Source organism: Phoxinus phoxinus, assembly GCF_949152265.1.
Source record: "Phoxinus phoxinus genome assembly, chromosome: 2".
Lineage (NCBI taxonomy): Eukaryota > Metazoa > Chordata > Actinopteri > Cypriniformes > Leuciscidae > Phoxinus > Phoxinus phoxinus.
The window spans coordinates 7,735,395-7,763,099 of record NC_136877.1 but is presented as its reverse complement, the minus strand read 5'-3'; the positions used below and the strand labels follow the sequence as shown (position 1 = coordinate 7,763,099).

Here is a 27,705-nt window from a genome sequence, read left to right as displayed (position 1 = left end):
TGACAAAAACACAAGTCAGGGCCTACGTACAGAGTTACAGAGCAGCCATGTGCCTGAACACATGTGACCGTGTTCTCTGCCTCACACACACACACCTCTGAAGAATGCTATCAGATAGGAGTATTTTGCAGGCTGGGATTGGGGGCGGTTGTGGCAGGTGCAGGTGTCAGGTTTCATAGAGAGGTGTGGTTTAAGAGGAGGGGGGCTGCCTGGGGTGTTGGAGTGGAGTGGAGTGGAGAGCAGAGAGAGGCCTGTGGAGGTGTAAGTGGAGATCAGTGGTGCGTTGCTGTGCTGCTGATGTGTTCGGAAAGCTGCGAGGGCCTGTAGCACGTGCTGTATTACGAGCTTGTGTGTGTGTGTGTGTGTGTGTGTGTGTGTGTGTGTGTGTGTGTGTGTGTGTGAGAGAGAGAGAGAGAGATGGTCAACTGGTTTCTGGTTTGTTACTATAGTCATATGTACCTGAGCATGAAATGTACCGCATTAAAAAGGGGGGTAAAACTTTACAATAAGGTCCCATTAGTTGACTTCGCTTTAGTTGATGCACTAAAATTAACTAACTATGAACAATACATTCGTTACAGTGTTTTTAATCTTTGTTAATGTTTGCTAATATAAATACAGCTGTTCCTGTTATTCACGTCAGCTCAGGTCCCTTAAATAATATTAACAAGTACAACTTTTGATTTGAATAATGTATTAGTAAATGTTAAAATTAACAATAACTTTAAATATTAATACATGTTTTAGAATAATTTTTTATCAGTTCATGTTAGTGAATGAAAACTATATTCTTTATAACTTCGATTAAGACTACTTCTACACTGTCTCGCTGAAATTAAAGTCAAGATTTGTTACAAAAATAGTTACAAAGCCATATATTTAATAAAGTGCGGAGGGAAGTTTGTAAAGATTAAAATGAATGATTAATCACATGTTTTTTTCAGTTCTGTTTTAGGGCAAGTAAACAAAATAATGTGTGTCAATCTGTTTGGATGACGCTCTTAGAAGAATATATGTACTACTTGGCTGCACAGTATTGATTCATTGATTCTTCTTTTTTACTTTTTGGTGAATTTAATAATATTAATAATTTTGCTGAATGATATCTATAACAATATGGTTTGATAGGAAAGCACTTATGGTTTGTCTCATTGAAGGTATACTTAATAATATGAATGGTGCTGCAAAAAAAAAAAAGGTTAGGAACTTACAGTGTAGGAAACACATCAGTATATGCATGCATGTGCAGTTTGGACTTTAAGCATTAGTCATGTCCTCTGACAGGTGCATGCTGGTCTGAATGTGTGTGATGTCCATTTCTGTTTGCCATCTTGCGTTTGAAGTTCCATTCACGAGGAGGAGTTCAATTCGTGCCAGTGCAGAAGCCGTTTGATTGTGAGGTGGAAGTAGTCAGGGCGAACACCTGTCTGGAACAAGGCTTTTCACAATAGCTGTACCTCACAGGCGACGGGATATACTTAACTTCATTCTTACGGATTGGAAAAACAATTGTAGCCCTTTGCATGTTCCACGTTTCATTATTATTATCATTACTTTTTAAATTCCAAAAACTTCAGCAAAAAAGTTCATTGGAGCATTTGAAGGCAAATCTTTTAAAGCGTCGTTTGATTTTTTTCCAACTTTCATTTTAAATGAGGCTGAGTTGTTTGTGCACTTTGAGCGAGTGCCACTCAGCTTTGATGGGGAGAAATAATGATATGCATCGCCTGCCTGAAAATGGCTAAAAGTATATTTTAACACATCAAAATAAAGCACTTTAAAAAGCATTAAAATGAGCTGTTTGATTAATAATTCAGCCGTTACCTGTGGTGCCGAAGAAGACGACTATTGCGCATTAGGAGCCCTGCGTCTTTTCTGAAAGGCATGCAATTCCATACAAGAATATTCAATTCTTTTCCTCCCCCTGTCAGTTGCTAATCACCAAATAAGTGTGTTTCTGTGTCTTCACAAAGGAAAGATGTGCTTGCATATGAAAAATGTACAGGCTTCCCAGCAGCTTATTAGGAACGCTTAGTTAAAAATAGCGTGCATTAGGAAGCCAGGTCTAGGGTGCCGTTTGATGTCTGAGGAGAGGTGGAGAGGGGAGGAAGGAGTGACGGGGGTGGAAGAGTGAAACCTGGCGGTGTTGTGATCTAAGATACTGGTGCTGCTTTAATGGAAGCTCTTTTATATTCTTTTTCTAATCGTGTTTAGAACTCACTTTCATGATTGACGGACAGAGCGGCGTGAGACGGCGCTACGAGAGGCTTTCTGAACCCCTGCCTGGGAAGCACTGGAATGCTTTTAGTAAACAGAGGCACTCTTGTTTTGGCTGGAGATTGTCTGAGAATGTGTGTGGAGAATGCGTCAATGATGAGCCGCTGGACTCCGTCGCGATGGGGACGTGGCTAACCTGTTATTTAAAGGCGCGCATCCGAGCGGATTTGAGTCACACTGTCAAAGCGGGCTGTTATTAGGGCCTGTCATTAGTGTTGTTGAAGTTTTTCCCTCTCATCCTAGTCATGCGAACACCGAGCGTTGAAATGTGGGAGCGCTTCACAGATGACACTCAAGTCGAGAGTGTTAGTACCATCCGAGTTAAACCGTAGCCGTCCCTGATGGGTCTCGTTTGGTGCATGTAGAGTTAGTTTGTGCATGATCTATGGGTATATTTTAAGCATTTCAACACATACAAGTAAAAAGATACCTATATATGTTTAATTGTAAGAGCTAGAACTAGAGATAGTAAAGGTATGATAGATCCAAAAGTATTCGTTCCTAAATATATCAAATATTTGATAGAGGTGAGCCCTGATCATTGGGTGAACATTAGTGCAATGGGATGATGGCGCTTTATTGAAGCAAGAAGGGTGGATATGGGGCAGAAAATAAGGATAGAGGAAGTTACGGATGGACAGTGTGGCAATGTGGAGCTGAAAGAGATGAGCAGAATTGTTAATTCACTTAAGGACTAAGGAGCAACCACAATATGGTTTGAAATGTTTAACATAAATATAGGACGGGAGGGGGTGGTTTACAGGCGACTGCCGTCCTCGGCAGGTTTATGAATATTTCCTCCCAACCCCCAACTTTCAAATCACTGGGGTTATAGAGAGGGAGGGAAAATAATCTGATGCAGGTCAGACGCTATCTGACACGCCAGCAGCAGCCCTCCAAATTGGTTCCGTCTCTTTTGCCTTATGCATTTACTTAAATATATGAATGTCAGTGATTGGATGCACAGGGGATGGTGGGTGTTTGTGTGTGTACAGGAGAGAAAGAGAGAGCAGTGAAAAGGACAGCAAAATAATTGTCCTCTGACGGCAAGGTGAACATTAGCACCCCCTGGACGCAGAGGAAGTGTATTACAAGTTTCCATCTCGAGCATTATTTCATAGCCTTGATGTCCATCAATAGTTTTACAGGAGTTGATGTGAACAGGCAGGAGCTCTAGCCGCGGCGTGTTCTAATCGTAGTAAATGCAACCGTAGCTGTCAGGGTTGTCAGCTGACTCGGTGAATATCACTGAAAAAATGGCATGAAAACTGTCATGATTTTTATGATGCCATATTTATTGCATCATCCTGAGGGTGTTTTAAGATGAATTTACCAGGTAGTGAAACGATCTGAAAAGCATGTCACTGAAGTTCTTCCCAACGCCCCGTCTCTGAAACAAAGCATCAATCAAAGCTGTTTTAAAAGCACCAACGCGTTTGCATATTCATATCGTGTCCTTTAAAAGCATGTCATCCCTTCAATTAAAATTATTTTTGTCTTGAGGACTAATAGGCTATAAATTGTCCTTGTTTGCGAGCCAGCGCTCACATAGACCTGTGTTTATGAGACTTACTCCCTGTATTCTAATTGGCATGCCGTCCTGAGAGAGAGAGAGAGAGAGAGAGAGAGTGAGAGAGAGAGAGAGAGAGAGAGAGAGAGAGAGAGAGAGAGATAGAGAGAGAGAGAGAGAGAGAGTTGCATGTATGGGTGTCAGTGTGTGTATGTCCTCTAAAGGTGATTGCGGCATTAGCTCCCGCCTAGCAATTGGAAGATTAATAACACGTCCACTAATTGATATCTCCTTTTAATTTCTTCATTTTAAATTTGTCTTTGTAGCAGTCACGCCTGTGGGGCTACATGGGCACTTCCTTTGCAGAGCCATGGAGGTGGTCCTTTCATTTAATAGTGGGTTATACACCAAGGGAACTGTGATATGATAAGCCGCAATATGGAATGGCGTTGGCGTCAGGCTTTGGTTGTAATTTTCTTTATTTGAAATTAATTGATGCAGAGTAATTACCTGAGAAATATGAGGTGAAATGGAATATAGCCCTTTGTTGCTCAGGGCACCATCGCGGCCTGCAGATTAAAAAGAGGAGGGAAAAGGGGGGGTGGAGATGAGCAGAAAAAGATAATATTGGGTTATTGTTAGCTGTGGTAAAAGTGAATGACTTATAACGCTGGGGAGTTGGACCGCTCCTTTGTATTAATGGTTAAATAGCAGAGGGACTAGGAGGAGAACTGTCATGAGTGAGGTCTGGGGAGAAAAGCGGGAAAGACAAGAGAACGATGGAGGAGGTTTGACCTCCTGAAGAGAGAAGCATAGCGTTGTTCTGATTCTGACTTTTTAACTAGTAACCAGCCAGTTCCATGATAACTTTTTGGTGATCAACCAGCATGGCCCTTCTGGGTATGCTGGTTGATCACCAAAAAGTTATTTTCTTCCTTAGTATTGGGTTTCCAGTACAAATATCTAATCAAAATTACCTAAGATTTTAAGTTTAGTTTTTTTCTGAAAATTAAGTGAATTTATACTTAAAACAAGAAGGAAAAAAGTCTGTCAATGGGGTAAGAAATATAAAAAAAATTAAATATAATCTTAATATACAACCTTAATAAAATCCTTTCTTTTTTAATGTAGACTTGGACCAAACCATCTATAAACCACTATTGAGCGTGTTGATGGCTTGCTGCTGATTGTGTTGGAAAAGTGGTCTGGCTTTTTGTAGAACTCATTATGTCCAAGTATAGACTTGCCTTTTTTAGGAGCAAAAGCTGGGCTGGATAAAGCAAGGATGAATTGATCACCTGACGTTTCCCATGCCTTCTTGGAAACACATCTGCTAAGTTTTCGCAAATGCACATGATGCACTCCATATGCCAGGGGAAATAATTTTTCTGCTCTTTCCCTGTCCGCCCACTTGCAGTGTCCAGTTAGTCTCGTAGGAGATGACTTCCCAAGGACACCTGGGTAATGATATGATGGCAGCTGTGGTTACATTTGTGGACATTTTCAGTGGCGCAGGACTTGTTGCGTTATTGCTGTCCTGCTCGTGTCAGTCGCACACTTGTCCGGTGCCTCCCTTCCATGAAAGCGCTTCACGTCTCTGATTTAGAGGCTTAGCACTCAGCACTGACAGCCTCCTCTGGCTGGCTGAGAAATGCTGCTCAGCTCCAAGGCTTGAGAAAAGGTGCCAAAGTCCAATTCACTTACGGGACACTCCAGAACAAAGACCTCCTGCTTACGGAAAAGGCCCATGAATTAATAATCACCTAATTGACTTTTAAGACTTTTTTCACTGCTTCTCCTTTGGCTTTTGTGATGTCAGATGAAAGTCGGGGCGTTGTCGCTGTCTCTGTGGGTTTTGCTGCAAGCGTGGTCTACTGCTGAATGGTAGAATTGAGGTCAGATGTACAGATACTACATTAGGATGGTTTCGAGAAGACTGATTTAGTACCCACTCCTTTAAATTCAGGAAAATACCTCCAGAAAAAAAAAACTAAAACTAATGCTAGTCATTTTTGTGTGACACTGTTTCTGTGAGAGCAAAATCCATTTTTGATATACTAAATATCAGTTATTCTATCATTGTACGTATTAGGCAGCTATTTTGCCATTTGTGCTGGCCAATATTTAGCCATTTACCATTTTTAAAGCATTTTGAGATGATTAATGTTTGTCGATATTTGGGCATTTGGAAATTAATCAATATAGACACTAATTATCCTTTTTGAGATTATTTATATTGACTGATATTTAAACATTTTAGGTTTTATAATTTTTTTTAAGTTGCCAGCCGCCGACAGCATTTTTTATAATTTACACAAAAATCTCATGGACACCAGAATAGTTTTTAGGCATTAATATCCAAACATGCAAAATATAAAAAAGAAAGAAAAGAGCCTCTGCTTTGAAAAAAAAAAAAAAAAATCATTTAGCTTCATGCATTCTTTTTTTATCAACACTTGATTGTGGGTTAGTTTCATAAAAAAAAGCAACATTTTGAACAAAAAGATGAGAAAAAAATAATTTTTTCTACTCCTTTTTTGCCTGTATTTTGATTCAGAGATTCAGAAAATTCCATCAATGGTGGGGAAGGAGTAAAAAAAAAAATATATATATATATATATATATATATATATATATTTTTTTTTTTATATATATATATATATATATATATATATTATTATTATTATTATTATTATTATTACTTTTTTATACATTTTAACATGTTTGTTCAGGTTAATTCATTTTGTGTTCATCTCCTTTTACATTTATAATACCCTGCTTTTTAAGATTTGGCATTTGAAAACCCATATTGGTCAACCGCTAGCACACAGTAAACATATCGGAGCCTGACACACATAGCCAGGTTCATGAGCAGAGACCAGGGAGAGGGAGGGGAGCGAAAGAGAGACCCCCGCCTTCAGGTTCTGGTCATGGTCTCTAATAACGGATCTGACCTGCTCAGATGTCGAGGCATGTTCCTGCGGCCGCCCAACCGTGCCGAACACACACACGCATTGCACATGCCAACAGTCCGCTTTCTTTGCCTGTTTATTGGTCTCCATTTTGTTCCAGCGTGCTCTGTGATGATGTTTTCCCCCGCTTTTCTCCCTCCGTCTCCTGACAACAGAAAACAGGATACGGTAGCTGGGCTTTAGTCACGGGGGTTTGGTGGCAGAAGTGGGTTTTTGGGGCTTTTTAAAAGCAAACAATTGATCAGATTTATGGAGTCCTAACAGGGCGTGACGAGGTGCGGCTATGCCCAGAGGCAGCGGGCTGCCCTCCCCCCCCCCACACGTGCTGCAGGCCTCCGGCAGGCAGCTGCTCCCCTGACCTCACGCCATTCACGTGCAATAGTCTATTAGACAGAATTTACAATAAAAACATTTACAAGTAATACCCAAAGAGTGTACCTAGCCCCTTTTCAATCATACTTAGAGTCACAGGCAATTGTTTTGTTGGTTTGTTTTCATGTTTATCTTAAATGCATTTAGCAAAAGCATTAGCTGATTTTCTATGTTTTAGGGTGTATTCACACCAGGAAAGTCCGCTAGTTCACCTGCTTTTGTCCGGACCAAATACAATGTTGAATTTTTTTTGTTCGGTGTGATTCACTTTCACACTGGCCTTTTTGCAAGTAAACCAAAAATTTCAAACAAAACCACATGTGTGCTGAGGTCATCCAATCATAGGACAGAAATTCACCTTAAACGAACCGTACCAGAATTCGTTTGGAACCGGACCAAGACCACCTCTTCAGCTGGGTCTCGGTACAGTTGTTTGGTCCGCACCTGAGTGAAATTGCTGTATTCACACCTGCCCAAAAGATCCGCACCAAAGGGGGAAACGAACTTGAGTTTAATTCAGTCGAACCAAACCTGACTTAGAGTAGCTTTAGCCACTTGTCTTACTCTCTGCACTTGCTAACAAAAATGTACCATGGTAACCATGCTTCCACCACAATACCATAGTTACTTTTAAAACACAATAATATAACTTGGCCTTCAAATTAGCATTAGCAGGTTTGAAGGAATTCATGTTTGATGACAGTGGTGGCTAATACCAGGTTTCCACAGTTTTATTGTAGTACGAATAACTCTGTATTTTGGTGGACAATTTGGTTACCAACCAGGAACGTGTCTTACAAAGAACATGAAAGGAGGTTTCCTGAAAGAAGGTGCACAAGCACATGATAATAGAGAGGCTAGGAAGAGTCAAGGGACTGCCACAGACAGCGTCACAGTCACTGTCAGTAGGAGCAGTAGAGTAAGGAGGAAGTGGACAGTGCCAGGACTGAGAGTGAAGGTTAATGGCAAAGAAAGGGAGGTTCCTTTGTTTAACATTTCCTTTGTTTATTGGTGGATGTGTCTAATGGGATTGGCCATGACTGGACCTAATAGGGCAGCACTGGCTGAATGGGGGAGTCTCTGCGAGCCGCATCAGGCAGCGTTCCCCAAAGTAGGGCCCCCCACTGAAGCCAGCTCTCAGCTGCCCTGCCCTGATTGGACCTGACACTTTAATGTCTGCCCAAGGAACATGGTCAGCCCGGCTTAAACTGACCCCCACACCCCTCCCCACAATCCCCTGCTCTCAATTTACCCTTTCAGGACTGGACAAATCATGCCAAATTTAACTCTTTATAGCCTCGTTATGGGACGGCGAGAGAGAAGGGCGTCTTAAGTTTCACTGTGAATTCTTTCCCTTAGCAGTGTGAACAGTGTGTTCTCTTGACCCTTCTCTGGCTTAGAGTGGATTTACTTTTTATACAAGCCTTTTTTTATTATTATTTGGAGCTCTGATTACTCTGTATTGCCACCCCAAGTTTGTTTTCTTCAGTTTAGTTGTTATTTTGTTGTTATAAGGCCTGTTGTTTTTACAAATTCACTATGTCAGTATAGAAAGTGAAAAGACTAGCACACATTGAACTGTGTTAATTTTCAGATAGCTAGCTATAAATGGCAGTTTAATTAGAGCTAACTGACAACAACATGTGAAATTGAGCTTGCGTAAAAATGTTGGCATTCACATACTTGAATGGGAAACATTTCATGTGTTTTTTTAGAAATGAGTGAGCCATGCCAATAGTGATCAATTTAATTTTAGCTTTTGACTAACATATTTGGCAGTCTTTTCTTTAAAACCTATAGACAAATTTGAAACTTTAAACTATAAGATTTGCTGAAAACCGAAAATAACTATTGAAAGTAATTTTGAATTCCAATGAGAAGTGCAAATAAACAAGGAAAAAGAATCGAAATAGGAACCAGAACATAACTCTTTCTTCTTGATACATTTTGAAGCTGCCTGTGGTATATTTGACTCTTTTCAAGTTGGGCGAATCCCTTCGCTGAAGCCACACTTCAAATGGCTTCATACGAGAGAGCATGCATCCTAAAGCTGCTCACCGTGGCAAACTAATGTTTTGATTAGATGTCTGTGCCGGTGTCTGATGTCCTAAACATCCAACATAGGGAGAGACAAGCCGTCAAAGCATTGCACACTGCCTCTTCTAAGTGCCATGGGAGGAGCAGTTAAAAGACTACATTGGTTTGGAGGGGGAGCAGCCTGCCTTAGCAATCTATCGGCCTGGCTGATTCCCGTTCAATGCCTATATACATCACTGCATATATAAACTGCAGTTATACTACATCCTTTTTTCTTTAAATTTTATCGACATTGTAAGTGGAGAGATGAAAACATATTATATGGTGATATGACACAAGTCGGATTTGAACCACATGCACAGCATTTGTTACCTTACTTTCACTGAAATAGAGAAAGCTGCAGTAATATGTTTAATTCCCATTACCACTCATGTACTATGGCACTACATGCACACTTGTACTGAGAGCTGTTGTAATACTGTGTCCACATTACCACTCTACTGCCGACTGTTTCTAAATTTTCAGGTCCTGTCTTCCCACACTATTGTAGCGATATCAGAACATGATAATATACTTATACATATTTTTTCTTACTATTACATGTTCCTTGATCTAAAGACGAAGAACTACAGTTTGTGTTGTTTCAGTATTCACTGAACTTTTACTGTAGGTTACACTTACATAATAGCAAGTTCATTTATTATTAGCAATCTGCTTTTAAGCTCAACATAGTAGGCACAGATAAAGTTTTAACTGTGGTACAACAGTGCAGCATCGTCATACTGCACAAAACTGTTTTACTGCATTTCATTTTTGTAAATCCTGACTTATTGATTGATTGTATGCCCTGACTGCCAAATCGGTGCTGTGTTTTGACAAGTGTGCATCTTTTTGTGTGTCTATGGCAGCATCCAACCAATCGGAGAGGGATCAGACGGATTCCCCGGTTCCCTCCAAGCGGCCTTCTTCGAGATCTGAGGCAGCGGAAAGCCCTCTCTCGTCGAAACGACCCAGGACCGCTGAGAAGAGCAGTGGAGAGCAGGTATGGAGGAAAATCTACAGCCTTTATGAAACATTTAGAATTCTCTCTGTCTGCTTCTGTGAAGTAGATTCAGAAAGAGCGAATCTAATCCCCAGGCATGTAGGTCTCATTAACTGTACCCATTAATTAACAAAATATCTAAGGATGTTGTTTTCAGCCCTTTTCAATAAAGAGTAGTAGAATGTAGCTGGCCTTTTTAAATTATGCATGCATTTTTTTTCTAAAAATATTATATTTCTCCATCTTTTCTGCTGCTCTTGCAGTGCTAATTGTGCAAAAGGTGAAAAATCAATATGATATTTGACAGATGAGAGCTCTTTGAAGTGTCTGCCTCTCACTGCTCTCTGCATGGGAGAGGAAAGTCTTGCTCTGCCCTTGATTTGACCACTTTTCTCAAGAAAATAATATTGTGTCTCTGCCTTCTTGTCATTGTACAGATGTACCAGTGCCCCTACTGCAAGTTCAGCAACACAGATCTGAACCGGCTCAGAATGCACGTGATGACGCAGCACTCGGTGCAGCCCATGTTCCGCTGCCCGCTGTGCCAGGACATGCTCAACAACAAGGTCCACCTGCAGTTCCATCTTACCCACCTCCACAGCGTGGCACCAGACTGCGTCGAAAAACTAATTGCCACCGTAAGTTACTCCAGAATGTATTTACCACTTCAGACTTCATATGCTTACATTTGTTTCCTCTAATGAATGTCCAAGACATTCAACCAAGCTTTCCTCCCCGGTCAAAAGAACCTTACTAATAATTTCTAGTGGATGGATATCTATTCATCACAGTTTATTTCTCTCAGCAATCTTTTGTTTTTAATATGAGATGCGAGTGAATGTCTCGAGACCCTTCTATTGTGTGGTGCGAAGGCCATATGTTTTTACACACTACCCATGTTCAGTAGTGATCATGTCAGGCATTAACCTCACAGATGACTCACAGTTTCTTACTCACCTTGCCTTTGTGGACCGAAGGTTGTTTCCTTTTATTTAATTGATGACATTGTAAGTGACAAAAGAAACAAATCATTGTCATATGGTCCCTGGGAATCCTGTATTCAAAAAGTCAAAAGCATGGACATGGCTGGGTGTAACACTGATTGGGAATTCTTATGGCCAATATCATTTCCCTGTTTTATTATGCTAGCAGGGATTAGCATGAAGGTTATTGTCCCAGAAGTTTTTTTTTGCTCGTTCATACCTCAGGGGACGTAATGTAGATCCCAGTTATGTTTCTGTTAGCATAGAAATGTACTGAAATATCTCACTATTCATCACAGGCGTCATCTTGGCAGATGTTGGAACGTTTTGTGACACTGTTGAGATCTCTGAAACTCTAGAAGAGAGTTAACTAAGATTACTAGGGTCTTGTCAGGCAAAAACATATCTGTGAACCAGTGGACTCTCCGTTTAATGTCAGTGCTGATTAGAAGAAACCGTTGGTTTGTAAAAAGTAGATAAATATTGTAATTCTTTACCTTAGAAGAAATGTTCTCGGTTTAGTGGAAAAACTATAAAAGCCTCTTCTGATTACCAAGGTCATTTGTATTCCAGGCACTCTCTAAAAGCAGTAATACTTACATCATCCCTTTACGTTATTTCCACCTCTCTAGTCCCAGAGCGCTCAGGCCTCCAGCAGCCTACTCTGCCCGGTTCCTCTGAGAATACTCACCTTATTCCATTTCAGCTTCTACTGAGACTACCCTGCTTTCATGGGGTTTCCCCCCCCCCCCAACAAATTTTAGCAGTGAAATAATTACGTGTAAGTTTGCCTGTGGAGTTTGAATTGGTTGCTTGGCCAATCACTCTATATTCTGTGAAGGCAACTCCACTCCCCCAGCCCGAAAGCAAATGGTGAACACATTAGTAGAGGCCAGACGGCAATATTTTTTCTTTTATAGAGGTAATAATGCACTGAGCGCTGTACAAGTGCGGAGCATGATAGAAACTAACACAGCTAATACAATGCACATTAAAACCAGCACCTTTTTACAAGTAACGAGAGATGGAGAGAGGTACTCTATCCTGTTGCTCATGTCAGGCAGACAAGCTTAATGAATTCTGAATCAAGTGACTTTTAGTTCTTGCAAACATTGCATAAAGATGCATCTTTACCACTCTCACTCACCCTACATCCTCCTCCTTCCTCTTCTCTCGCTCTCCCTCCCTCGTTCCCTCACTCTATGTCTAATGTTCTGTCTGTCTAAGATAGGGGTAATGAAAATAATTGTGCTTCATTAATTCTGAGTCTGGCTAGATGATAGCCATTTGGAACTATGTTTGCCAATTAGACGGTCCAAATTAAAAGTGACCTTGGGATACTCTCAGCACTCGGCGCTCTTTGCCTAATGATGCAGTTGTCTAGAAACAGTCCACTTTGTAATGTTAATCACAGGCATGTTTTGTTTCTGGAATTCTCCATACTGGTCACAATCACTTAACACTTTCATTTAGGAGGAGAGTGGGTTAGGGTGGAACCTAGAAAGCAGAAAAAAAATAGCTACATTTTGCCCAGTGTGATTTTGATTGCAGTAACCAGATGGTTATGAACTGCTCTGGTTCACTGATTATTTCTCAGAGTTTCAGACTCAAAGATGTTAGGTTGCGTGGGACTCTGATGGCACTTAGTTAAAGCTGCTGGCTGACTTGGAATGTGATTAGGTTTTAAATCCACTATAAAACAGCTCCAGATCTCAGAAGACCAATAAAACAGCCATGTAATGATACAATGTTTGCCTAGGTCTCTAACAGGTAATTAGACGTTTTTTGGTTAACATGACCCCATTAACTTAACTAATATCATGATGTACAGTATATTAAGTTTGAAGGATGTTTCTGTATGTTCATATACGTTTTCGTTTTTGTTGGGAAAAAATGTTTTCAATGCAGTAATAAAATCCAAACTCCTACAGACATGAATCTATTGTTTGATGTGAGCAAAATATAATTGATTGTCTCTTGGGGAGGAAAAAGGGGCACTGGGTTGCAAGGGCACAAACAGGGGATGAAAAAAATACATGTAGAGAGAGAGACCGCACTAGAGAGGGCCATATATTGGTGAGATTGGGGTATTGAAATGCATGATGAGTGAGGCTGATTGTTCAGTTTGGGAAGTTAATTGAAGGAAGGTGAAGCACACAGTGGCTCATCTCCCAACCTTTTCCAATCTCAATCAGTGATTACTGTTAAATGGGAGCCTGTTAATGAATCTGTTTTTATTATTATTCTGAGAAAGAGAGAGATAACGGGAGTGTGAGAGCCATGCATGGAGAGCCATGTGCACTTAAAAGATAGAGGGGAGGTTGCTGTCATTCACACTTGATTAACTTCAACCTTTGAAGTGCTAAGCAAACCTTGGTGCACCTTTATCACAACAATATTCTTTACTACTTAAAAAATTCTAATTAAATTGATTGAAAAACATGCTGTTTGCCATCTACTTACATTTAAATTAAAATTTATTAATGACTTTGTTTCAATTAATAATTTGCATAATTGTTTAGATTATAATATGGTTGCTGAAAAAACACTTTAATGAGCACTGTATGTTAAATTAAGAGTGCTGATCATTATCCAGAAATTGACAGTTGTTGTATTACCCAGAATTCCAGACTGAATGATTGCATTTCAACATTGCACGGTGCTTTTCTATTGGAATGAAAAGCACATTTTATGAGTTGGAAGACTTATTTAATTAGGCTCTCTAATAAGCTTTTCAACTGGCCAAGGTAGACCACTCAGCCCATCACACTAATTGGCTGCAGCAGGAGAACTATCGCAGAGCATGACAAGACACCATCAGCGATCAAAGTACAAATTCCATGGATGGCAAATTAAGTAACTTGTGTGAAAGAGGGGGACTGTAAATGTATTTGTGAACAGTTCAAATAAGATGATTATCTTATCAAATTATGTTTATAGGCCATTATACACCTGTACCACTGTCAGTTTATCTTTTTCTTTTATATATTTTTTTTCACAATAAAGAAATGACTGAATATGATACAATAGTATATGATATGCATAGTAAAAAAAACACTTCAATGTCCTTGTCCTTTGTGATTTTCCTTTACATTAATTTGAGTTGTTCTGCATTATCAGGAGGCTATTGTTTAAGGCATATCATTAACGTGACAAATACTATGTTTTATTTTTCCAGGTGGCAGCATCAGAAGTACTGCCTGCAAGCATGTTCATGCCAGTCCCTGGACCAGAGAAAGACACTCAAACCGCACCTCCATCCATCGCCAACTCAAACTCTGATGACACTAAGAAACAAACAGGTTAGAATGTTGTGCAATTGAGAAAACACATTTTAAAAACATGTACATATATGTGTTATCAGAATTGTAATGTTTGTTATTTTTTATTGCAGAGGTGGCTGATGCTGAGCCAGAAAAAGGAGTTTGTCTGGCTTTAGACAACACTGAAGCTCGCAAGTCTCCTCTTGAGGAACAACAGCCTTCAAGGGACGATTCCACTGGTTTCCTTTGTTGGAAAAAGGGATGTAACAAAGTCTTTAAATCATCCAATGCCCTTCAGATGCACTTCAATGAGGTCCACAATAAAAGACCCCAACTGCCTGTCTCTGATCGTCATGTCTATAAATATCGCTGCAACCAGTGTAGTTTGGCATTCAAGACAATAGAGAAACTTCAGCTGCATTCCCAATACCATGTAATCAGAGCAGCCACTATGTGTTGTTTATGCCAGCGCAGCTTTAGGACTCTACAGGCGCTTAAGAAGCATCTGGAGACCAGTCACCTGGAGTTGAGTGAAGCTGACATCCAGCAGCTCTATGGAGGTTTACTGATGAATGGAGACCTAATGATTATGGGTGATCCCTCACTTGGAGAGGACCAGGGAGGTATTCTTGATGATGAGAAAGAGGGAGACGAAAGTGACCCTGAGGAAAAGCAAAGCCCAACTGGCAGTGACTCTGGATCTTTGCTAGAGGATTCTGGATCTGAACCCAAACGCGCCCTGCCGTTTAGGAAAGGCCCCAACTTTACTATGGAGAAGTTTCTAGATCCATCCCGTCCTTTCAAGTGTACAGTCTGTAAAGAGTCATTTACTCAAAAGAATATCCTTCTTGTACACTACAACTCTGTGTCTCACTTGCACAAAGTCAAAAGGGCCCTACAGGAATCCACCACCGGACAGCCAGAACCTACCAGCAGCCCTGATAATAAACCCTTCAAGTGCAGCACTTGCAATGTAGCATACAGCCAGAGCTCTACACTGGAGATTCACATGCGCTCTGTTCTTCATCAAACCAAGGCCAGGGCAGCAAAGCTTGAAGCAGCTGGTGGCAGTTCTAGTGCTGTTAGCAGTAGTGGCCCAAGCGGAAGCACTTCCAATAGCACTTCAACCCCAAGCCCTATTCCAGCCACTAACTCAACTACCAGCTGCAGCAACAGCAGCAGCTCCCAAGCAGGAGCTCATACAGCACAGAGCACCATGGGAGGAAATCATCTATCAAGTCATTCTCACAATGTTGAGAATTTGGGTAATTCAGCTTGTCACTCCTCCCCTTCAGAGAATCATGAAGTGAAAAAGAAGAAATTTGCAGATATGCTCTCCTCAAGGAGTCATCACCAACAGTTTCAGCAACAGCAGCAGCAGTTGGCCCAGGCTCAAGCACAGGCACAGGCTCAGCTCCAACAGGAGTTCCAGCAAGCTGCTCTCCTTCAGTCTCATCTTTTTAACCCTCTTCTCCAGCACTTTCCCATGACAACAGATGCTCTTCTCCCTCTTCAGCAACAGCAGCTGCTCTTTCCTTTTTACATTCCTGGGGCAGAATTTCAACTGAATCCAGAAATGAACCTGAGTAGCTCTTCACTGAACTTGAGTGGATCTACTGCTTCACTGTTGGAAGAACAGAAAAACTCTGTCCAACAGGCCCAGCAGAGCTGCTTACAACAACAGCTTATGCACCACCACCTTCAGCAACAGCACCAAGCTCACACCCACTCCCAAGGATCGAGTCAAATGGCTTTACTTCAACAGAGTGCCCTTTCTCACCCTGTAGACAAAAAGCCAAAGCCATCGCCTCACAGTGAGAAAGAAAGAGAGCTGCCAAAAGATAAAGAAATTTGTGATAAAACAGAGGATCACATTCCAAAAGATATGTCAGACAAGTCCAAAGAAAAGAAAGATGCTCATCAAGCTGTAGTAAATGTAAACCATGACTCTGGATTTCCCCCTCCAAGGATTGCCTCAGATGCCAGAGGGAATGCCACCAAAGCCCTGTTAGAGAATTTTGGATTTGAGTTAGTAATTCAGTACAATGAGAACAAGCAAAAAGCACAAAGAAAGCCAACAGGATCTCTGTCAGGATGCAGTGGGCCAGCTGGTTTCACAAGAGTGGTTGACCCTATTGAAGGATTAGAGAAGCTGGAGTGTGAGTCTTGCGGTAAGCTCTTTTCCAACATATTGATTCTCAAGAGTCACCAGGAGCATATCCACCAAGCTTTCTTTCCATTCAGATTCCTAGAAAGATTTGCCAAAGAGTACAGGGAACAATATGACAAGCTGTACCCATTGAGACCTCAGACACCCGAAGCTGCTCAGCCTCCTCCTCCGCCTCCACCCCCGCCTCCACCTCCTCCTCCCCAGAGGGTACCAACACCAAATATACCTGTTTCTGCTCCTACTCTGACACCACCAACCGTTTCAACCCCTCAGCCTTCAGTTACAATGGCCCAAATTCAAATGCCAATGGATCTCCCTCTATTCTCTCCCCTTATGATGCAGCCTATGTCACTCCAGTCATTACCTTCTCAGATTTCTTCCCAAATGTCATCAGTGGAGCCTAGTCTGGCCACTGATCTTGCCCAGCTTTACCAACAGCAGCTTACCCCTGCCATGTTGCAGCAACAGAATAAGAGACCCCGCACCCGTATCACAGACGACCAGCTAAGGGTGCTCCGCCAATATTTCGATATCAACAATTCTCCCAATGAGGAACAAATTAAGGAAATGGCGGATAAATCAGGACTTCCACAGAAAGTCATCAAGCACTGGTTCCGTAACACACTCTTCAAAGAGCGACAACGTAACAAAGACTCACCTTATAACTTTAACAACCCTCCAATTACAACTCTTGAAGATACGAAAATTGATTCAAGGCCACCTTCCCCTGAGCCTCAGAAACATGAATCATATGGAAATAAGAGGTCCTCAAGGACAAGGTTCACAGACTATCAGCTGAGGGTACTGCAAGATTTCTTTGATGCTAATGCTTATCCTAAAGATGATGAATTTGAGCAGTTATCCAATCTTCTGGGCCTTCCAACTCGAGTCATTGTTGTGTGGTTCCAAAATGCCAGACAGAAAGCCCGTAAAAATTATGAGAACCAGGGAGATGGAAGTAAAGAAGGTGACCGACGCGAGTTATCCAATGACCGATACATTCGGACAACCAACTTAAACTATCAGTGCAAGAAGTGCAGCCTGGTTTTCCAGCGCATATTTGACCTTATTAAACACCAAAAGAAGCTCTGTTACAAAGACGAGGAGGAAGACGGGCAATATGACAGCCTAAATGAGGACTCTATGGATCTCTCCCATGAATACTATACTCCATCTGGGTCATCAGGTCAAACACCAATGCCCTCATCCTCAAGCCTCTGCCCTCTCCCTACTTCATCCTCTGCATTCTCTCACATCACATCATCTGAAAAGGAGGAGCCTAAACCAGCTAACACGTCAAACTCCTTTGATGAAAAATCGAAACACTCTGCAGAAGCATCATTGGGTCAAAGAGAGCAGACCACTTTGAAACAGGAAACCAGTCATCAATCTGAGACCCCACAGCAGAGACCGCAAAGAGAGGAAAAGATGCATGCTGTCCCAAAGAATTCAAAGCTTTCTTCACCGTCCCTCTCCCAGCAGCAACAGCATAGTGGTCCCTCCGTTTCACATACCAGTCAGACCTCCCAGAGTTCCCACATGGCCCTTAACTCTCATTTAGCCTCTGCCTCACAGCAGCAGTTGGCCCAGCAAATGATCCCGTACCAGTGTGAGCAGTGCAAACTTGCCTTCCCTTCATTTGAACACTGGCAGGAACACCAGCAACTTCATTTCCTGAGTGTCCAGAATCAGTTCATTCATCCTCAATTTTTGGATCGCCCAATGGACATGTCCTTCATGTTATTTGATCCTAGCAATCCTCTGCTTGCTAGCCAGCTCCTTGCAGGCGCAATACCCCAGATGTCCAGCAACTCTGCCACCTCCCCATCAACGCCTACATCCACTATGAACTCATTGAAGAGGAAGTTGGAGGAGAAAGCAGGAACTAGTCCAGGAGAAAGTGATAGCATAAATAGTGGAGAGGAGCCACAACGAGACAAGCGCCTCCGAACCACTATTACACCAGAGCAACTAGAGATTCTGTACCAGAAATATTTGCTTGATTCCAATCCTACTCGTAAAATGCTGGACCACATTGCTCACGAAGTGGGCCTTAAAAAAAGAGTGGTACAGGTATGGTTTCAAAACACAAGAGCTAGAGAAAGAAAAGGGCAGTTTCGGGCTGTTGGGCCAGCTCAAGCCCACCGACGGTGCCCATTTTGCCGAGCCCTATTCAAAGCTAAAACTGCCCTTGAGGCCCATATCCGTTCACGCCACTGGCATGAGGCCAAACGTGCTGGTTACAACCTAGCTCTTTCTGGTTTGCTACCGGAACAGGAAGCCATGCAGTTGAAGATGGATCCTCTGGATATCTCCAGCTATGCTCATCTTGCCCAGTCTAACAATGATGCGCAATGTTCATCGCTGTCACCTGTGAGCAAAGGTATGGACTTGTCCCCAAGGGGTCTCCTGAGCCCAACATCTATCAAGGTTGAAGGAGTAGAGGACTTTGAAAGCCCAACCATTTCCTCAGTAAACACAAACTTTGATCAAAATAAACTTGATAATGATGATTGTTCCTCTGTGAATACAGCCATCACTGACACTACCACAGGTGATGAGGCAAACATTGACAATGACAGTGCTGATGCAAAGCACAGCCATAACAGTGGAGATTACCTCTCAAAGTCTGGGGGCGCAGTCCCCTCAATTGAGAATGATGAACAGATGTCCTCAGGACTGGTGAGCCCTGCAACAAGCTACTACACAAAAGACTTTGAAAATGAACATATTATAGACTATAGTGAAACATCTAGTCTGGCTGACCCTTGTTCACCAAGTCCAGGAGCCTCTGGAAGCAGAAGCATTGATAGTGGAGACAGGCCTGGTCAAAAGCGCTTCCGAACACAGATGACTAATCTTCAGCTTAAGCTGCTCAAATCCTGCTTTAATGATTATAGGACTCCAACCATGCTGGAGTGTGAGGTACTTGGAAATGACATTGGACTTCCAAAGAGAGTTGTTCAGGTCTGGTTTCAAAATGCTCGTGCTAAGGAAAAGAAGGCAAAGCTCAGCATGGCTAAGCACTTTGGTATCAACCAGACTTCTTACGAGGGACCCAAGACGGAATGCTCTTTGTGTGGTGTTAAATACAGTGCTCGTCTCTCAGTGCGAGACCACATATTTTCCCAACAACACATATCCAAAGTAAAGGATACCATTGGAAGCCAGCTTGATAAAGAGAAAGAGTACTTTGATCCAGCAACAGTTCGTCAGCTGATGGCGCAGCAGGAGATGGATCGTATCAAGAAAGCAAATGAGGTCTTGGGACTAGCACAACAACAAGCCATGCAGCAACAAGGGATGTTTGACACAACTGCCTTGCAAGCCTTGAACCTTCAGTCAGGTTACCCAAATCTACAGGGGATCCCCCCTGTTCTCCTGCCAGGTGTTGGTGGTCCCTCCATACCAGGCTTTAACTCATCTAACTCAGGTATTTCATCACATTTACTCTCTAGTATGAGTAAGACTTTTGAAATAAAACTATAAAACTTACTACTAACTCTGAGATGTACAATATATTGCAGCATTCATAATCATGTTGTTTTTCTCTGTGTCAATTTCTGCAGCTTTAACCCCTCCAAAACCTCCAAACCTCCTGAACATGCCTGGTGCCAGTGTACCCTCACCAAGTCTCCCCACATCTGGTTTACCCAACAAGACCCCTTCCTCCTCATCATTGGCCTCGCCCAGCCCAGCTCAGGCCAGCACATCTGTTGCCCACTCAAGCTCTACCACCACATCTACATCAAACTCTTTGATGACCCAGCCAGGCCCTCGACATGAAGCTCACAAAGATCGTGATCCTGAGAGGTCCAGGGAGAAAGAGAAACACAAGGAGAAAGCTGAGAAGCCCCCCACACAATCCTCAGCTGGTGTTACTCCCGCTCCCTCCACTTCTGCTGCCAGTGCCAAGAAAGAAAAACCAGACACTGCTGTTCCGGCCACCTCAATGCCAACACCTGGCATGGAGTATGTGGTCGATACTGCCCAACTTCAAGCTCTACAAGCAGCTTTAGCTTCAGATCCAACTGCTCTGCTAACAAGTCAGTTCCTGCCCTACTTTATGCCTGGTTTCTCTCCGTATTATGCCCCTCAGATACCAGGTGCCCTTCAAGGTGGATATCTTCAGCCCATGTATGGCATGGAAAGTCTTTTTCCCTACAACCCAGCTTTATCACAGGCCTTGATGGGGCTGTCACCTGGATCTTTGCTTCAGCATTACCAGCAATATCAGCAGAGCCTGCAGGAGGCACTTCAGCAGCAGCAGCGGCAGCTTCAGCAGATCCAGCAACCCAAAGCAAGCCAAAATTCACAAAACTCGGTGGACCGTAAGGACTCTGCCAAAGATCCAGTAAAAACAGAGGAACAAAAGAGCACTCCCTCTGTTGAATCCTCTACTTCTTCCATTCACAACAACCTAGCCACTGAGAAGCATGAAGTGGATGGCAAAGGTGCAGACCTCCATCTTGACAAATATATCATCCCCAAAGTTCAGTATCGGCTGGCGTGCCGCAAGTGTCAAGCTGTCTTCAGCAAGGAGGAAGCGGCTATCAGCCACCTCAAGTCAATTTGTTTTTTCGGTCAGTCTGTGGCAAACCTGCAAGAGATGTTGCTTCGGGTCCCCAACAGTGGGAATGCAGCAGAGGGCGGCCTCTATGACTGCCTCGCCTGTGACACCACACTAGAAGGGGACAAAGCGCTCAGTCAACACCTGGATTCAGCCTTGCACAAACACAGAACAATCAAGAGATCCAGAAATGCCAAAGAGCACGCTACTAATGTATTACCTCACTCTTCAGCCTGCTTCCCCAGTCCTAACACCGCATCTACCTCGCAGTCTGCCACTCACTCAAACAACACCCCATCCCCTCCGCCAACAACGTCAGCCACCACGCCGTCCTCATCAGCATCTGCATCTTCATGCAGCTCCTCCTCCTTCACAGCCACCCCACTCAACACGACAGCTACAGGCAAATCATGGTCCCAGACCCCTTTCTCCAGAGCTTTAGCTGGGAAGCCCAATCCTCCTTCGTCTGCATTGTCTTCTTTTCCTACAGTTTCCTCTCCTTCAACGGTTACCTCAAGTTCATTGAGCACCTCAGGGGTCCAGACCTCGATACCAACAGACGTCTTTACCGACGAGTCTGATTCTGACACCAGTCAGAAGTCAGCAGACAGGCTGAGCAGGCCAGCAGAGGAGCCACAACAGCCTGGCTGTCTCAAAGACAGCAGTAGTTGTAGTAGTAATCTCACTAGTGTAGGATCGGACTCCATCAGATTGTAAAAGCTTTCAGTGATGAACAATATTTAAAAAAAAAAAAGAAAAAGGAAAAAAAACAGAAGACAAAACAAAACACAAAAGAAAAAAAGAAAAAAAGCAGCAATGTTTAAAATATGTTTAAAGTATACCAACCAATTTCAGAAAAAGATGTGTAAAGACTAACTGCAATTCCAAAGCTTGTAACCAAAAATTTAAATGTTAGTGGATTGTTTTCCCATATCAACATGCTGGTTTTAGTTTATTACAACTCTTAATATATATAGATATATACATATATGCACATATGCAGTATATATATATATATATATATATATAAATGAATAGAGATCACAGCAGTTAACAGTCGGTTATTGCTAGTGGAATGCTGTATTGCAAGGACTGCCTCAAAGTTATTTGAATGGCCCCACAACCCTGTCTACAAAGAACGAGTCAACAAGCTGTCCCTTGTTTGCATAAGTATTTCCGCTTAATAGCACAGTCACATAAAGCCAGTATGTACTGTATGGGAGAATAGTCTTACAGTTTTCTTGCTATCTAAGCATTCAGATACCAATGGCTTGCTAAAGAAAAGAAAAATAATGTAATGTCTATTTTATTCTCAGGTCAACAGCTCACAACCTTTTCTTGTGTTACAAAAAGTCATTATTTTATTCATTTTGTTCCAAACAAATGATAGACATTTCTGTTTTTGTATGTCTTTTATTGGCAGAAAGTATTCAGAAATGATACTAACTCAACAAAAGTTTCTGGGCATTCAATGAGTAGCTGAATTGCTGGTTTTAAACCTTCTTAATTATTACTTTTTGTTTTGTTTTGTTTTGTTTCTTTTAATGGGAAAGTTACTAATCCCATTTTACCCAGACACGAAGAGCATTGCAGACTTGGTGGGGGAAAAAGATTTTTTTTTTTTTTTTTTTTACGAAAAAAAAACTTTCTGTATTTATGATAGATATATACATTTTTGGTGTTCAGTAGATTGTTGCATTGGAAATGAATTTAAACAGTATGGTAGTTTGAAAAATATTTGTGTACATTTAGCTTTTGTATCGTCCAACTTTAAGGCGCTTCATTTGATGTTGTCTTGGTCATTCCAATAGACTAGATTAAGGAGCAGAAAACGATCTCTACTCTATTTCTGTCCAATTCTCAGCTTCTTATTTTTGTTATCCCAGCTAAATCTCTTTGTCACAAGGGGTTTCTCAAATTTGGTTTGTGCAGCATTGACCAAAACCAAAGAGAAATCTGGGGTGTGTTCGAAAATTGTTCAGTTATATTTGTGTTACCTTAGTGCACTTACCACTGTCTGACTTTCTCTCTTTTTGTCGTTATCTGTTCCTCCTTTCTTTCTTCTTTTTGTACCCCCTGCCTTTGTAGATTTGGAGATAACTGCCTCTCCTTTAGCACTACAAAGCAGATACTTGTTTCCATGTAATGTGGCTGCAGTCTGCTATAGGCATTATGATAATTTCAACTTTTTGTTGTCATATATGAAAAAAGAATAATAATAATAATAATTCTCACGCTTTAAAACAAAAAGTAAATCCAAAGACTTAACACTTTCACCATTGGTGCATAAAGATGAGAAAAGAGGCTTCTTTATACTTGAGAATTTGTTGCTGTTTTTAAGGAAAGAAAACAAAGTTTTAAAATAAAGAAGTACGCATCAGAGTTGCCGTTTTTGCTTCTTTGTGAGCAGACAGGTGGCTTTTTTACGTCAAATACTAAGAAAACCAAAAATCAAAAAGGGCCCTTGTCCTTGCATTGTGGAGTAGCACCGTTACAGAGCCATTGCAGTTTGTAAGATAGACGTTTTGTTGAAGTTTTTCTGTCACACATGAAATCCATTTTGTTTGCTTTTGTTTTCTTTTTGTAAAAAAAAAAAAAAATGAGTATATATATAAGGTCTGGTCTTTGAGGACATATGTTTTGCTGCTAATGTAGATTTGGAAAGGAAGAATACCTAGATGCATGCTCCTTTTGCTTTTTGGCTAAGCTTTAAGAAAAAAAGAAACAAACAATAAACCATTTCCCTGCCCCTGCAACATCTTTTTTCCCTTCTTGTTGCAAAAACGGAACTTTGAAGACTGTGAATATATGTTCCAAAGGACATTTTAGTTTTTTTTCTTTTTTCTTTTTTGAACAGACCAATGTTAAAAGCCAATGATCTATAATGTTTGTAAGAAATAACAGTGCATTCCAAATACTACACCTGAGTTTTAATTTCTTAAGCAAGGAGGACTGCTTCATTTTTATTCAAATTGAGTTTAATTCTATTTTATCCCATTTCTAAGGTGACTGTAAGCTGTTGTGTAACTCTGCCATCATGGATTGCTGAAAATCACCTCACTCTGACTATCATGTGTTGAGAGTGAACAGAATCCCTGCAGCCATTAAATGACTTTAATCACTTGAACTAGATCAAGTTATAGTGGTTACCTACCAAAAATTGACATACTGCGACCTGTCTGGTTCTTACACATCTTGCTGATCTGGTGTCATCATGCTTCTTGTTTTATAACTAGCCTCAGAACGAAAGGCTGTTTGTTGGGCGAAGTCGGCCTCCCCTCCTGGGAATTCGTTTTCTGCAGGGTTTAAAGCCATTTTCATGCATGAAATGTCTTTTGCAGGTCTGTAAGGGGCATTTTCATTCCAAAGCATTGTAGGACTGGGGAAAGCAGGATTTGCTTTTTAGGTGTCCCTTGTTTTGCATGGTGACAAGGTAGAATTATGCCGTTGTGTCCAAAGAGGTCCCTCACTCCAAGTCATTGCAATGGAAATGGTTGTGTTTTATTATCAGAATGGCCCCCATCCTTTCGTAAATGGAATTGCTTTTTATTTTATTTAGCAAAATCAAGTCATTTTAAATTTGCAAAAGATGCTTTAGGGGGGCACAAATGTATTTGGCTTTAGCGACGCACTCGTCCTGGTGTGTAAACGAGCATTACGTCTTGCAGAACAATTTGATTTGGTGTTATTTGGTGTGCATGCTATTGAAATTTGATTCATTTGATCTGCAAGCTGATCCACTCCTTTCAATCCATGTTATCTATAATATTGTTCATAATTATTTTTTGAGAAGTCTGCTATTGTATAGTTTATTTTTGAATGCTTTTCATTGTTTTGGTCTCAGATAATATCATATAACTGTATATTTTATTTTCTTTGATTTTTGTTGTTGTCCATTTATAAATTAATGTTACAATGCCAGCTTTAAATTGAAATCTCATCTATTTGTTTTCTATCATTCTCTGGCCACTTTATGGTGTTACAATGTTCCTATATTTGTTTGTCTTGACTCGGTTGTATCTCTTGCTTCCAAAGTGTTCTCGTTTTTTATAGGCTCTCGTGTGGGGCAGAATTCCTCACAACCGTTTCAGCCAGCATGGACTTTGTATGTGCGAGCGTGAGCGCGTGTGTGTGCGTGTGTGTGTGTGTTTCATAAGAGCCAGCATCAGTCTGAGTTTTTATACTTTGTATTCTATTTTCTACTTTCTTTTCGCACCAAAACATACTGAACTGCAAAGCTGAATCTTCAGTAAAGGGTTTGAAAAGTCTGATATTCAACACAATAATTGCGTGATGTGGTGAACGAGGATACCGAAGCACTGAGCAGTTATTATTTTCATTAATTATATGAATGTGGCCAAAGCTTAATGCAGTCGAAAACATGAAAAACTTTAGTTGGTGCCCCTGATGAGTGTATATTTATTGTGGTTAATCCAACACGTGGCTGAGATACATCAACTCTCATTGGGATACTTGATTTTTGTGGACGTTTTGCAAAGAGAGAACGAAAACGACAGGTTTTGCTGTAGAGGTCATCCTTTTTGCCCACTGTGAAAATAAACATGTATACAGATATAGATATATTTAAAGAAGACATCAACACTTTTCTTTGAAACGACAAAGAAGGAAATAAAGAGAACCGAACTCTGGGAAACTTGAGAGATGTCATTGAGATGTCTGAGAAGGCTGAGAAAACTGGCCGCGGGAGCCAAAGGCGGGGCCGACGCGTCCTGATATCAAGTCATTACTTAACTAACACTATATGCCGACGGGAGTGGACTCTGCAACCAGTGGACATATGTGACACGGAGAGGAATTTATCTCCTTTTTCTCTCTCTGGCTCTGCATCTACTTGGACATTTTCTGCACTTCTGAACGGGACGGACTCAAAACACTCGCATACGTTGTCTCCAAGTTCACGGTTTTGCTACCTGTTTCATTTCCTCCTGCCCGTTTCAGTGACTGACACATGGCTCCACTCTGGCGTGGAGTCGACCGGTTCCATCCAACCATAAAGAATGACTTTACTGTTCAAGGGGAGGGGATTTTCCTGGGTGTTATTCCTAAGGAAGCAGATAAACACAAAAAAGCGACGCAACCAAAATTAATAACCAAACTAACAAGCAACCAAACAAAAAAACATTTGCTCCAGTTTCAACGATGAACTGCTGCTGGAGCTTCCTGTTCCTTTAGTGGCTCCTGGTGCCACAGCATTTTTGATGCTTTTGTGTTTCCTTTTTTTCTCCTTTTTTTCTCTTTCGTTCTCCTCAAATTATTCCTCCTCCTCCTCCGAGCCTCACAAGCACGGCTCTGTGGCTCCAGGTAGCCCATCCGAGGGTAGAACTTACAGCCTTGCAATGTACAAAAAGAGCAAGTTAAACCAAAAATGTTGTTCTTGATGTCTTTTCTATACTGTAGTCTTGTTAGCTTTTTGTTACTGTAATTATATGATGAAGATTTCCAAACTGTACCAAATTACATGGAGACTAACATACATAAACCACATGGAACTTCAGACTTTTAAAGAGAAACTTTTGTCACAAAAACCTTGTTGTCCTAGTTAAGTTGATTGTAGATGGTAATTGAATATACTCCTTTGAAAATATTTCATCAAGTATGTTTCTTGCTCATTGTGATACATTAAAAAGTATGAGCATAAGCCCTCTTGTCTGGGACCGATTATTGTGTGACACGTTTTTGGCATGATTGAAGCGAGTGAACACAACCAAATGTCACATTTGTTTATTACTTTGAATTAGAATTCACATTTTTGCCATTAAACCACAAATAGAACCCATAATAAGCATAGTTCATCTGATCACTGGCGTGAGCTTGATTTTGAAAACATAATTAACCCTAATTGCAATTAATCTAATGCAACATGCACATGATTTGACAGCCCCCTAACACACATTCGCAGTAGTTCATTGTCTTGTTGGTATGGTATTCTCTGCAAGAGCAGTCACATTGAAATTCCTCTAAGGGAGCATTCATGAACAAGATTAATTAAAATATATTAAGCAAGATATGTAGACACGTAGCTAATTAGAAGTGGCTTTTTATGACAAATTGAACTTGATTAAGACTTACAATCAAATATAATTCCAAGTGAAGTTTGCTGTTAAAAGCACTGCTCGTAGATTCGTTTTGACTCGTGCGGAGGATCAAATGCAACGTTCCAGGCTAATTCAAAGCCTTGTACAGAACAGGATCAGATGAGAGCTCCCTTGTGTACGCCCTTTGTATACTGTATTTGCTGGCGATTACAATACGCCTGTATATTGTGTGCATGTGTCTCACTTTGTTTCTCTTGATTATTTGATTTACAATATTTGGAAGAGAAAAGATCTGATTACTAGCAGCAGGGATGTTTCGCAATGCTGATGCTCGGGTCCATTAATGAACTCCTGCTCTCTTTACAGCTTTCAACTAAGGTTTTTCACAGTATTTTTGACAGGATGTTGGCAGAAACAAACACTCACACATCATGTTGCAATCAGACGCAAACC

General features: G+C 41.2%; 1 protein-coding gene across 2 annotated transcripts in view; it reads left to right on the top strand.

Annotated features, from left to right (window-relative positions):
- Window positions 1-26,925, top strand: part of zfhx3b (zinc finger homeobox 3b) — a 431,922-nt gene extending 404,997 nt beyond the window's left edge. For both annotated transcript variants that reach the window (XM_079589354.1, XM_079589353.1), the window contains 5 exons: window positions 10,077-10,210; window positions 10,648-10,848; window positions 14,372-14,495; window positions 14,588-20,059; window positions 20,196-26,925. In XM_079589354.1, the coding sequence (XP_079445480.1) occupies window positions 10,077-10,210; window positions 10,648-10,848; window positions 14,372-14,495; window positions 14,588-20,059; window positions 20,196-21,913 (7,649 nt within the window). In that variant the 3' untranslated portion in view covers window positions 21,914-26,925. The remainder of the gene's footprint in view (window positions 1-10,076; window positions 10,211-10,647; window positions 10,849-14,371; window positions 14,496-14,587; window positions 20,060-20,195) is intronic.
- Window positions 26,926-27,705: the final 780 nt, after the last annotated feature.